The 14,063-nt window shown below is 41.1% G+C and overlaps 1 protein-coding gene across 6 annotated transcripts in view; it reads right to left on the bottom strand.

The window, feature by feature from the left end:
* Nucleotides 1-14,063, bottom strand: part of HIVEP1 (HIVEP zinc finger 1) — a 164,021-nt gene that overhangs the window by 138,051 nt on the left and 11,907 nt on the right. For 5 of the 6 annotated variants that reach the window (XM_063665802.1, XM_054490511.2, XM_054490512.2 and 2 more), the window contains one exon: nucleotides 11,620-11,762. In XM_063665802.1, coding sequence (XP_063521872.1) covers nucleotides 11,620-11,659 — 40 coding nt within the window. In that variant the 5' untranslated portion in view covers nucleotides 11,660-11,762. Of the gene's footprint in view, nucleotides 1-6,799; nucleotides 6,926-11,619; nucleotides 11,763-14,063 lie in introns of those variants that run through there. The other variant, XM_063665801.1, reaches the window with a different exon arrangement.

Below are 14,063 nucleotides of genomic sequence, written 5' to 3'. Positions count from 1 at the left end.
CTCATTTATTCCCAAACAGAAAAGGGTTTACAAATAAATGTGTTAACTCTCTATTTCCCAGGCAGGATTCGGCAAACTTTTCTGTAAAGCATTAAATAGTAAATATTTTATGCGTCGTGACCACAAACAGCCACTCAACTCTGCCACTGTTGCATGAAAAGAAGCCATGGTCAGTATGTAAATAAATGGGCATGGCTATGTTTCTATAAAACTTTACTTACAAAAACAGGTGGAGGATTGGATTTAGTCAGGATTTACTGATCCCTAGAATAACAGCCATTTACAACTAAAAAGTAAATTGCAGATCAATATCACCCCTACCAACCCCTAACCACCTTGTTCTCTAAGAAGAAACTAAAGATATTTGCTCAAAGCCTTATTACTCTTTTGCTGGTTTATTCATATACATGATGATCTTCTGAAATAGGAAAAACAATAAAAAATGGCTGCCTCATTCTTTTAAACTGTAACCAGTTTCCTGGGTGTCAACAAATCATACTGACCTTGGGTGAAGGTTGTTTTTTAATGTTAACATAAAAGATACTGCCTAGCCACTGAACGATCTTCTTCAAATACTTATGACCTTATGACCCACCTGGCAGTATAAAAGACCTTGACCTGGTAATTTTATAATTACCATAAACAGAAATCAAACACATTAAATCTAATAAGTTTCCTTTCCTCTTTTCTTCCTTAGAGTTTCAAGTTCACTGGGAAATCCACTCTATCCAAGCAACCTAAACCAACAATCACTTCTGCATAATTTTTCCCCCATTCATTCTTCTACCAAAGTCTAAAAACAACTTATTTTCTCTGCCAATATATCCTTCCTGTCTTTAAAAACCCATCTCAAAACTCCTCCTCATTCAGGTTTTAGTTGAGAAGAAAGTTGACTCCTCCGCGAGGTATTTCCTCATTGCTTTACTCCACTCCAATTATTTTTTGCTCCACTTTCCCTTGGGGAATTCCATACTGCACATACTAGCCTGAAATTATATTTGTTCCTTTATGTTGCTCTTAAATCTTTTATTTTCCTGTGTTTGGAGATACAATGTATTAAAAACTCTAAGAGGGCAGGTACAAGATTTTTTGTCTAGGCATAGCCTACTAGCATTTTCACTGCTCGCGGAAGACAAACAGAATTCTCTATGATCCCTTAAAAACTGTTCTTTTTTTTTTTTTTTTTTTTTTTTGGTACAGGGTTTCACTCTTGTTGCCCAGGCTGGAGTGCAATGGTGTGGTCTTAGCTCACTACAAACTCTGCTTCCCAGGCTCAAGCGATTCTCCTGCCTTAGCCTCCCAAGTGGCTGGGATTAGACGCACCTGCCACCAAGCCCAGCTAATTTTTTTATTTTTAGTAGGGACAGGGTTTCGCCTGTTGGCCAGGCTGGTCTTGAACTCCTGATCTCAGGTGATCCGCCTGCTTCGGCCTCCCAAAATGCTGGGATTACAGGCGTGAGCCATCGAGCTTGGCCAAAAATGGTTATTTGCCCTTTACCTGCAATGTGGAAGAAGAGTGCCCATATGTCTAAAATAGCATGCTTCTTCTATATCCTACTGTACCTACCACATGAAGACAAATTATAGAATGTTATCTTCTTTATTTTGCTTAGAATTTTAATGTTTTCACGTTAGTTTCCCCAGAAATATTTTCTAAGCCTTCATGTCCGAAATTTCAACTGTTAGGCGGAGATTCCCACTTAAATACTGCCATTCTCCATTTTAAGTAAAACATTTTTACTCCCAACTGTAAAATTAAGCAAATCATGTAAGCAAACGTCTTGGATGAGACAACTATTCTTTCTCTCTTGAAGAGCTTGGAAATTCCCTAGACTGTTTGTGATAGCAAATCTAACTTGGAATAATATATACATATACAACTTGAAATAGATTCTGAACAATTAAAGGCTTAAGAAAAAAAAAATCCTTCAAATTCTGACCTCCTGAATAACCTCAGCTCTGTGTGCTATGCTTAGCAAGTTAACTGGGATGGAGAGCATTTCTAAACTCTTACTAATTGGGAAAGAACTTTCTACTATCAACATCAGCAAGTATAAGCATGATGGTTAGGAGCAAAAGCACTGCAGACTCCTAGCTATGTGACCCTGGGCAAACCGCAATCTCTCTGTGCCTCATTTTCCACATCTATAAAATGGGAATCATAAAAGTACCTGTCTCAGGTAGCTATAGAAATCAAATGAGAAAACATGAAAAGCCCTCTGAACAGAGCCTAGTAGAGACCTGTGGAAAGGTTTGCTCTTTTTATCATCATAAGACCTATATAAAACCACCTCCCTCTTGCCACTAGGCCTTCCCATCTGCACAATGAGGAGGTTGAACTAAATGACCTCCAAGGTCCATCCTTCCTGCTGTAAAACGTGTGTAAGTCTCTCAGACAGGCGCACAAGAATCCAGCAACATAAGGGAGCGCCTTGGTTCACTCCTGGCATGGCTTAACCAACCACCTTCCAAGTCCCTGTGTATCAGCCCAGTTTATTTTTCTCTTTATCTTTAAACTATCAAATACCACCCTAATTGTATATTTAACCTATTTCCATCTGGATACTATATTAAGCAGTTGTATGCTCACCCTATCTTTTTCTTCACTGGCAAATCTGAAAGAGTTTGAAGACAAACCTATGTAAGCACACTTCAAAGTACAAAATAATAAGTATGCTTGGTTAAATTCATACTCTAGTCACACAGCCACACAGAAATTCTGTGGACAGAAACACATAAGGACCATAAAAATCAAGCTTCGTATTAAGTAGGTGTAACTCTTAAACAGTATGGTTCCAATTCATGCTTAGGGACTGCTGTCTCATTACATAGCAGCCAACCATTTTGTTATCACTTTCTATTTTTTCAATACTTTTACATCACAGCACAGCCTTAGAATATTTTCTAGAACAAAATTCATCATAGAAAATTTCTAAAAACCTTCTGACAACTTCATTAAAATTGTAAAAAAAAAAAAAAAAAATCAAAATCAATGCAACTGTATACCAAATGTAAGCCTAAAGCCTCATGATCAAAAAGAGCTTCTTTCTCAAAGAGTGACTTGAGCACTGAGAAGAAAGGTCTCTATTTGGTTATAAGTTTTTGTGCTATAGTGAACAATGGTTAACAGTATTAACAGCATCACCTGTAATAAGCATAGTATTAATATGCAGAAGAGTACTGCAAAAATGTTTTTAAAGAGTTAAATATGTAAATGAAAAAGTAAAGCACTTAATTTATTCATAAAATATTTTTCTGTATAATACAAGAATCAACTTTAGCCCAGACTTGCTCAAATTATCGCCATTTTAAACGTGAAGCTTAAAAATGTTTTTCTATGATAGCAGATTTTACACAAATTATGTATTTTTCCATTCTATGGTAAGATAAGATTGTACCTCATCGAACATATTTTGTACAAAAATGTTCTAAAATAAAATCATTACTCTGGTTAATCGTATTACTACATTTTGTATTTGCTTTTAAAAAGAAGCATTTGGCTAACGTTAATAAGCATTCAGAAAGCATCAAATAAGCTCTCAACATGAGCTGAAAAATAATTATCTGCAAAAAAAAAAAAGGAGGCTTGCTATGTTAACTCCATTTTCATATTTTTATCCTACTCAAACTAAATACTGTCAGCTATTTACATGATAGCTCCTAATAACTTTTTCACCCATATTAACAAAAACTATTTTTTAAATTATTACTTATTTCCTTTCTAGCTACAATATAGAGAATTTCTTTTGTTTTTGTTTTTGAAATAAGCCATGGGGTTGTTTCCACTACAAGATTTTTGATTTCTCAAATCTTAAGGCTGTCAGCATGGAACTGCTGACCTAACATTCAAATGTGAAAAACGATGCTTAAACAGCTGGAATTCCATCTGAAAATCATCAAAATTAAACCTACTCCACTTATAAGCTCAACAAGATAATCCCTACATAACAAGTAAACATAACATTTTATTCATGGTAGTAGACTTTGTAAAACAACCACTGGAGTAGGCCCACAATTGATAGCAAATGAAAACATTCATCTTAATCAGATTAATTCTGAAACCCCGGCTGGGCTTCTCTTGTGTCACACAGAAGCGGAGCAGGGGACAGAGAGATGGCTGCCATCTTGGAACCTAAGGAGAGCACTTCACCTCAATCCCGCGTGATCTGTGACACCGACATTTTTTAAAAGAGTTCAACAATAAAATAGAAGCCCTCAGAACCTGTTTCTTGAGAACTAAGTGAAGACAAATATTCTGTTTAACCTCATCTAACACTGTCAAAAAATGAGGCAAGGCTTAAATGAGTTTAAGTGGAAAAATGGAGAGAGCAGCACACTGGTAAGAATATTCCCAAATTATTTTCTGCGCTGACCTCTCTCCCCCAGATCCCAAACTTTGAATAGTCAGAACAAGAATGGGACATGTCAGTAATCAACATTGAGCACATGAGCAGCCTAAAATGCATTTACAGATTTTATGTAGATATTCCTGTTTCCTGTGTTTATAAAGCATATGGAACCCAGGAGTCTGACATAAACCAGTTTTTTATAGAAAGTAGTAGCTCTCTGGATTGAGTGTGTACCCTGTGTCAGGCACTGTGGCAAATGCTTACATTTGCCATATCATCTCATCTTCACACATTATCTCCATTTTACACACAAGGAAACCAACCACATAGCAAGTCAGTGACTGCATAAGGCCAAACTCTTTGTCTTTATAGTAATTAAATGTACCAAAGGGATAAGCTATAAAAATCCTGTATATGGGCTGGGCGCAGTGGCTCACGCCTGTAATCCCAGCACTTTGGGAGGCCGAGGCGGGTGGATCACGAGGTCAAGAGTTCAAGACCAGCCTGGCCAAAATGGTGAAACCCCGTCTCTACTAAAAATACAAAAATAAGCTGGGAGCGGTGGCAGGCGCCTGTAGTCCCAGCTACTCAGGAGGCTGAGGAATGAGAATCATTTGAACCTGGAGGGTGGAGGTTGCAGTGAGCCGAGATCGTGCCACTGCACTCCAGCCTGGGTGACAGAGTGAAACTCCACCTCAAAAAAAAAAAAAAAAAAACCTGTATATGAAGTAAAATTTCATATAAAACAAAAGTTAACAATAACCACCTAGTTTAACTGTTCAGGCAATTAAAATTATCACAAGTTTTTAATCAGAAGCTACCAAATATTGGAAGAAGCATTTCCTACTCGAGGTTCAAAAATGTAAATAAATTCCCTGAGTATAAATCATCTCAACCCTCTAGTTTGCTAAAAAGTTAACACAACCAGGCCAGGCGAAGTGGCTCATGCCTGTAATCCCAGCACTTTGGGAGGCCAAGGCGGGTGGATCACTTGAGGTCAGGAGTTCAAGACCAGTCTGGCCAACATGGTGAAACCCTGTCTCCACTAAAAATACAAAATTAGCCGGGCGTGGTAGCACAGGCCCTGTAATCCCAGCTACTCGGGAGGCTGGGGCAGGAGAATTGCTTGAACCCTAGAGGTGGAGGTTAAAGTGAGCCAAGATAGCACTACTGCACTCCAGCCTGGACAACAAGAGCGAAACTCCGTCTCAAAAACAAAAAGCTAACACAACCAAATATTCTTCTGTTGCACACAGATAACCAAAATGGTCTCTTCTGACATATTATAATCCCGCTAAGATAAGACACCTGGAGAAAAATGATTATGATATAATATCATAAGTACAAGAAGGCACATGTGGACACAAGCAAAGGAGACCCAGGGCATGTCTGTGGAGGGGAGGAGGATATCTGACAAGAGAACAGAAAATGGGGGAAAAAACTCAGAGGTGAAATCTTTAGCAGAGTCATCTCCCATACAGTGTAAGAAAACAGCAGAAATAGAAAAGGAGAAGTACCTTCCAGAAAGACAACTAAGCACAGAAATGCTGGATGTGCACGCTGAGCTCCTGAAATGGCAAATGACTATGCACAAGATGCCCTGGAGAACAAGAAGGCCAACTGTGGAAAGCGACCCCATGTGTCAATCAAGGCCACGATCTGATCACATTCCTCAGTGCTACTTCTCACATTTTAAGGAGTCTGGGCCGGGCGCGGTGGCTCACACCTGTAATCCCAGCACTTTGAGGCGGGTGGATCACCTGAGGTTAGAAGTTTTGAGACCAACCTGGCCGACGTGGTGAAACCCCGTCTCTACTAAAAATACAAAAAAATTAGCTGTGCGTGGTGGCGGGTGCCTGTAGTCCCAGCTACTCGGGAGGCTGAGGCAGGAGAATCGCTTGAACCTGGGAGGCGGAGCTTGCAGCGAGCCAAGATCGCACAGCTGCACTCCAGCCTGGGTGACAGAGTGAGACTCCGTCTCAAAAAAAAAGAAAGAAATCTGGTTCTCAGACCAGAAAAGAGTTCTCATTTTTTGCAGGGTGTTCAGAGCCAAATGAACTCAACCAATAAAAATGAAAAACAGCTACACCAAATTTTCAAAACATGTTTTGCAAAAGGTTAATACTTAGTACTTTCCACACTGACTTCCAATCTTAAAGGAAATGAAGCTTTGAAACCCTAGGCCCAAATACAACTAAAGTAACACCTCTTTTCCTTTTTTTCAAAGCTTTGAAACATATTCACAAGAATGAGTGGCAAAACACGAATAGAGCCCTTTATCACAACGGAAGTGGCATGGAACCCCCTGCAAGTCACCACCTCCTCCATCCCATGTTACTCAAGGGTCCAAGCGAAGGCCTGAGAAGGTGGTGGAGACAACCCCTCCACAGAGCAGCGATGAGTAAGGAATGACGGCTGGGCGACACATCGCTGCCCTGCTGTCAACTCACCAAGACCATGCGAAGGAGCCACGCCGTGCAGTCCAGTGACCCTTCTCCACGGAACCCAGGACAACATCCTAAGGCTTTCTTCTGAACACCAAGTGCTTCTCTCATGCTCTTTCAAAATTCTTCAACCTCACAAAAGATAGGTCGGTGTCAAAACTGCACCCACCCTGTTTCCCACAGATAGGAAACAGGCACGGAGAACTGATTCTAACTGGTTTAACGCTGGGCCAAGGGTGAAGAGACTGAATTCAACAAAACCACAGTCCTACACAGTATACAGATCACCCATCAAGTCGGACACTGTCTCACTTATGTCCCCAATTTGTTTCCTGCCCTTAACCTAACAATTCTTCTTATACTTTTTCTAGTAAACAACCTCTAAGAGCAAAGTAGTATATACTCTGTCTCCTTATGAAAGCAGTCTGTGCAGGCCTAATTTTCAAATCCATGCAAACTTTCTATATACTCTTCCATGACAGATCCTGGTATTGCACATTTTTATGCTTGTCTAATACTTTAATATGTGTATACGTGTGCACACACAGACAAGTATACGTATTTTTCCCCCAAGCAAAATTCATATTCCTGAAAGATACATGTTACCCTGTGGCTTTGCACATCCGTAGGGATGTATCTGTCCCAGCAGGAGAACCAAGAATAAATCAAAAAAAGATTACATTCTAAGAGGTGAAACTACCACGGAAGCATAAGAAAAATATAATTTGAGAAAGTATAAGGTATCTGTCTTTTAATACTGACTTGATTACCAAGCACAAGACAAATATTTCAGACTATTTCCCCCAGGAAGCCTAAAAAGAGGCGATGGGTTTCCTGAAAACACCTGAGCTGACGGCAGAAACAGTAGGGGCAAGCTGGGCTGTGACTCCTCTTCTGGTCTCCCAATTTCCTCTCCCCGCATTTCTTATCTCATCGCATTAGAGATGTCTTCTAGTAAAGCAAAGCAGTGGATCACAGGCAGGGCACAACAAACCTGATATTCCAAACTGTCACAATGAGATATTAAAGATACGCTCAAAAATTAATCTCACTAGCTGATGGTTAACTGCTTACTCTAACCCCCACATCCTTCCCAGGCCTAGAGTCCTTACAGACACTGTGAGAAGGAGAGCAGAAGTTTCTAGGTGTCACCGCTGAGCACCAACCCCTCTGTCCCTTTGCTTACTCAGGGTTTCCCAGGGGGACCTAGAGCTTCATTCCCGTCCCCCGCTGCTGAGCTGCTGAGTGAGCTACACTGGCTCAGAAGCCGCATCTTCCCTGAAGTCTTCCCCTTCCCCATCAGAAGTCCCACTGAGCTGGCTTTAGTATGCTCACTAGGGCTAATCTATTCCAATCTTTTCTTTAGTGGCTGAGAGTTCTTAACTACCTTAGTCAAGCAACTTTCTAAATGCTCACAGACAAGTCAGACACAATTTATTCCAAGTTCTCTTTGAAAACTCTAAAAATATCTTAAAGAAGCAAGTTTTCTTATTAAAACTTTTAACTCTACATATGAAACGTAGGCTCAAATCTGAGGGCCTTTCCTGATCTGATTCCTCCTGAATCTCCTGCTCCAGTATCCTGCCTCTCTGTCTCCCTCTTGTCCCTCCTGAATAGAACTTCTTATGCTCTAGAAGTGGAGAACAATTTAAAGTTGCTCAGAGTCCCCAAGTTATTTCATAACCTGCTACCCCAGGATGAAATGCACTCAATTTGCCTTGTCAGCTTCGCAGATAATTTCCCAGCCTTAAGAACCAAATCCAGGTGTTAACTTTCCTTCCCTAAATCATCATTCTGCTTGACCCCAAACTGCCCCCCCTACAATGGGAAAAAAATGACTCCCTATCTCTGTGGAATCTCCATGCTGTTCATTTCTCACCATAGTACATAGTTACATGTTTACCTATCAGCTCTTCAACTCCATACTCCTTTCGAGATCTGTGTTTTATCATTTTATCCCTATCACAAGAACATGAAGTACATGAAGGTAGTAATGAGAGGTGACACTGTGCTGTCAGCCCTCGCAGCCCTCGCTCGCTCTCGGGGCCTCCTCTGCCTTGGTGCGCCCTCTGGCCGCGCTTGAGGAGCCCTTCAGCCCGCCGCTGCACTGTGGGAGCCCCCTCCTGGGATGGCCCAGGCCAGAGCCGGCTCCCCTAGCTTGCAGGGAGGTGTGGAGGGAGAAGCGCGGGCAGAAACCGGGGCTGCGCATGGCGCTTGTGGGCCAGCTAGAGTTCTGGGTGGGCGTGGGCTTGACGGGCCGCCGGCCCTGGGCAGTGAGGGGCTTAGCACCTGAGCCAGCAGCTGCGGAAGGTGCGCCGGGTCCCCTAGCAGTGCTGGCCCACTGGTGCTGTGCTCTTTCTCACCAGGCCTTAGCTGCCTCCCCGTGGGACAGGGCTCAGGACCTGCAGCCCGCCATGCCTGCCCCCCATGCCTGCCCCCCACCCCACCCCCCCCCCCCCCCCCCCGCGGGCTCCTGCGTGGCCCCAGCCTCCCAGACGAGCACCGCCCCCTACTCCTCAGCGCCCAGTCCCATCAACTGCCCAAGGGCTGAGTAGTGCAGGTGCAAGGTGCAGGCAGCTCCACCTGTGACCCCAGTGCAGCATCCACTGGGTGAAGCCAGCTGGGCTCCTGAGTCTAGCGGGGACTTGGAGAAACTTTATGTCTAGCTAAGGGATTGTGAATACACCAATCAGCACTCTGTATCTAGCTCAAGGTTTGTAAATGCACCAATCAGCACTCCGTGTCTAGCTCAGGGTTTGTAAATACACCAATCAGCACTCTGTATCTAGCTAATCTAGTGGGGACATGGAGAACTTCTGTGTCTAGCTCAGGGATTGTAAACACACCAATCAGCACCCTGTCAAAACAGACCAATCGGCTCTCTGTAAAACGGACCAATCAGCAGGATGTGGGTGGGGCCAGATAAGAGAATAAAAGCAGGCTGCCAGAGCCAGCAGTTGCAACCTGCTTGGGTCCCCTTCTAGGCTGTGGAAACTTTGTTGTTTTGCTCTTTGCAATAAATCTTGCTGTTGCTCACTCATTGGGTCCGTACTGCCTTTATGAGCTGTAAAACTCAGGGCGAAGGTCTGCAGCTTCACTCCTGAACCAACAAGACCACGAACCCACCAGAAGGAAGAAACTCTGAACACAACTGAACATCAAAAGGAACAACCTCTGGACACGCCACCTTGAAGAACTATAACACTCACCGGGAGGGCCCGTGGCTTCATTCTTCAAGTCAGTGAGACCAAGAACCCACCAATTCCAGACACAGTAAGAAACGTGCCGAGTTGAACATTTATTTGATACAGAAAGGAAAAGAGCCTATGGCCTGTAAATCTGCGTTTCTCAGGATAGTCATTTTATCTAGAATGTTATGAATATATATTTTAAATATGAAAAATGTTTAATATTTATAACCTAATAAATAACACCTTCAGATCAATCACATACTCATTCCTTCAACAAATATTTGGGCTGCCATTAGCTGCCAGGAACTGTGCTGGGCTAGGGCTGCTGCTCACCTGTATGCTGCACTTGTGCAAACTAGAACAGGGTGCCCTTCCTGGATAAATAAAGCAGGGACCATGTCTCCAAATGCCCACCTCAGCTGGTACCCTTGGGTCTGAAGGCTTTTCCTACAGTAACAAATGAGAGTGAGTCTCTAGGGAGTTCAGATTCTAGTGAGGGAGACAGGCAAACACATTCAATTTTCAACATTTTCTATATGACTGTAAAAAATCAGATTTCCACACACCACACTTAATGTTCTCATGTAAATCTCCACCTCATTGAACACTGGTTACTACAATCATCAATTTGAACTTGGGCTGAGGCATCCACCTGCGGCAACAAAGATTTCTAGACAGGAAACAAGCACTATTTCCAGATTCACAGAGGCCATAAAATTGACTGCATTTTCAAAGATCACCTTATGGTGACTAGCCAAATTGATTTTACCAAAAAACATTTCAAATTAATTTATTTGATTTTTAAGTCACTTCTCCCCCTACATATGCTTCAGAATTTTTTTTCTGTAATGGTAAATATTTCATAAAACACCATATTCAGTTTGGAATTATTTGCTCTAATAGTTCTTTTTTTTTTTTAACACTACTACATTCTTATCTCCTAAAGTTTAATATAAAAGATAACTGCTATTCACCATTGATATAACACATGAAAACAATACAAATCTTTTTAAACAATAAGCTAGAATACACTTACACTATTAAAAGTATTCATGGTTGGTGGAAAACACACTTTTCTGTCTTTGCATGAAATGTGTATCATATATATATTTGTGACCCACTGCTTCTTCGTGGAAAATAACTCTTTTGCCTCTGACTTCTGCAAGTAACGGTCTGAGTGAATGCCTACAATTCTCTTCACTTCTTATCTTGTTAATCTAACTGATGCAGCAGTACAAAAATAAACCTCAAAAGAACTATGGAGGAAGAGTGAAAAAAAACATAAAATTCTTAATGATCCAGTTGGCAAAGAATATTTAACCATTACTTTCAGATTCCTTGACCCAAATATGGTTCCTATTAACAAATAGCAACTTTCAGCCTTTAATACCCCATCTAATGGTTTGGAAGGAATGCACTGTAATTTCATCAAATTCAATTCATTCATTCAACAGATATTTATTAAGTATCTCCTGAGAGACAGGAATTGTGCAGGACTGCTGGAAATGAACAAGAGAAATAGAGCTCCTCACCAGGCAGGGTCAACATCTAACAAAGGGCCATTCCTGTCACCAAAGAGATACTTTGTTAAAAGATTTACAGCAAGCCTTACTTCTACTTAATGCAAAGCCTTACCTCTTAGATTTCTGGGATGAATTTGTTTAGTTCGAGGCATCTTCTTTGATTCAGGGCCTTCTTTTTCTTCTTAAAAACTGTAGATAAAGCAAGTCACCAAAAGGCAGCTCCATAAACTCAACATACATCAATTAATCCATGTGCTGAAAAAGAAAAAAACGAAGAAGCACATTTTACTACCTTCAGAGGAGAAAGATACTTTAAAAGTTATTGCCTAGCAGGGCACTAACCTAAACTCAAGAAAAAGTAACCAAGCTGGGCACCACTGCAAAAGATTACTAACTTTTAATTAAACAGAGGTCATTTTGTCAATATCGGGGACTTCTCATTAAGAAAACAGAAAAAACCACCATATCTTTATCAGACAAGAGTAAAAAAAAACTCACTTTGTGTTTTAAAACAATACCAGGAACAAGTAAAGTATCGCATCAGGCTACAAAAGGATGATGTTAGGCATGTATAGTAAATCTGCCCATTCATAGGGGCAGGGACAATGTCTTGTTCATCTTGTTTTAGAATTAACTCAGTTAATACAAGGGGTTGCTACTGTGGCTGCTCCAGTTATTCCAGACCTCTAGGTTCATGGTAGGACCACACTTTCTGCCTCACTGTGTTTCCCAGGAACGTGTGAGGAGTTGTAGCTAACGACCTGTGAGTGGATGAGACTTCAGTTCCAGGCTGGAGCATTTAGTTATTATCACAGCATGATCCTCCAGAGCTCTTCTCTCTCTGCCATGGGATCAGGACTGCTCCAGACAGCAAATCTGACACCACCACAAAGTCAGCTCCGGCTAACCCACGTGATCACACAGCATACGCCAGAAACACCTTTTTGTTTGCTTAAATAAGTGAGGTTTGAGAGTTATTTGTTACTGAAGCATAACCTAGCCTGTCCTGACTTACACATTTTAAAACACAATGATCTGAAATCCAATAGGCCAAGACAAGAATGATCCAAAACTGAATCACCTATCTCCCCAAATCAGCCACCTCAGACTCTCCCACAAGATTCTCAAGGATTTTAAAGCTGAAATTTTAATTTTAACTTACTGCAAGAAAACTGAAAAGCAAAGCCCACGGTCACTGTTAAACATGAAACAATGTTTAGTCATTTAAGTAAAGACACAAGAATAGAACAGTAAGGCTTAAAGCTTTTATTATTAGGGGTACTATAGAAGACAAGAGAACACTTATGAGCACCTACTATATGCCTGTGTACTTTCTACACATTCCCTAATTTAATCTGTTAACTAAGAAGGCAGCTATCATTTATTCATTTTACAGATTAAACAAAAAGAAGGATAAGTAACTTGTCCAAGATCAACAACTAAAGAATGTGGTACTGCAAGACTCAGTTATATCCAGTGCTTATTTATTTTGTGGAGCTGATAACATCTACTTTCAGGATTTCTTTCAAGAGGCGCAGCAAGTCATGACTACTTATCTTGGTGTCAAACCAGAGTGGGTTCAAAGCCAGGCTTTACCCCTTACTGTGTGGCCTTGTTCAGGTTACTTAACCTCTCTGAAGATCAGATTTCCCAACTGTAAAACTAGGAAATATTATCCACATCAGAAGGTTGTTATAAGGACTAAACTAAACATCGTAGACGCTTTGCCTGTCACACAAAAACGCTGAACTATTAATTCTCCTTAAGAAAGCCTATATGGGAAGGAATGTGTCTAACATCCCAGTATAAGGTTTTAGAAATTTATGGTTTCATTACAGCAAAGAAACAGAAGGTAAAGAAGGCCACGATTAACTTCAGTATTTTATCCCTGATCTGGCTGTATGTCAGCTCAGCACAAAATTATTTGCAATTTTTAACTACATGGTAAAATAATACAAAAAAAATGATGGTCTATGTATTTCATCTAGCATTGTGCTAAGTGATCTATAAAAGATAGGGTTTCTCAACTCCTTGCACTAAAGAAACATCCACTATCTAATTCAGGAAGGTTCTGATTCAATAAAGAATTGAGACACAGCTGAACCAAATAAATTGCATGACTGCTTAACTACGTTCGTTGTTAAACTTAAAGCTTTTAAATGGTAACGATATTTGGAAGTTTTTAAAGCGTGAACTCTGACTGTAATCCAATCATGTGATCCCATGGGATCCGGAGCATAAATGTAAAATATGCACATTCCCTGTGCGTAAAGGCTTTCTGCTACCCCCTTCACTGCCTACCCACTGTCCCTAGCTGTCCATCCCATGTTTAAATCCTTGTGGGGGGAAGTGGGTATTTCCAAAGACAGCAGCATTGTAGCGACTAGGACGAGTGATAAACCGTTCCCTTACGGGAAAGAAATAAATACTACATGGAGCAAAAACATGACACGATCAAAAAGCGTAAAGACAGTTGCAAGGAGAAAAAACATGAATGAATGTGGAGGGCGGAGCCTGGGAAAACCCCTCTGCAACGCTACACTGAACAAAGCGCTT

Source organism: Pongo pygmaeus, chromosome 5 (assembly GCF_028885625.2).
Source record: "Pongo pygmaeus isolate AG05252 chromosome 5, NHGRI_mPonPyg2-v2.0_pri, whole genome shotgun sequence".
Classification (NCBI taxonomy): Eukaryota; Metazoa; Chordata; class Mammalia; order Primates; family Hominidae; genus Pongo; species Pongo pygmaeus.
This window is presented reverse-complemented; position numbering and strand designations above follow the sequence as displayed.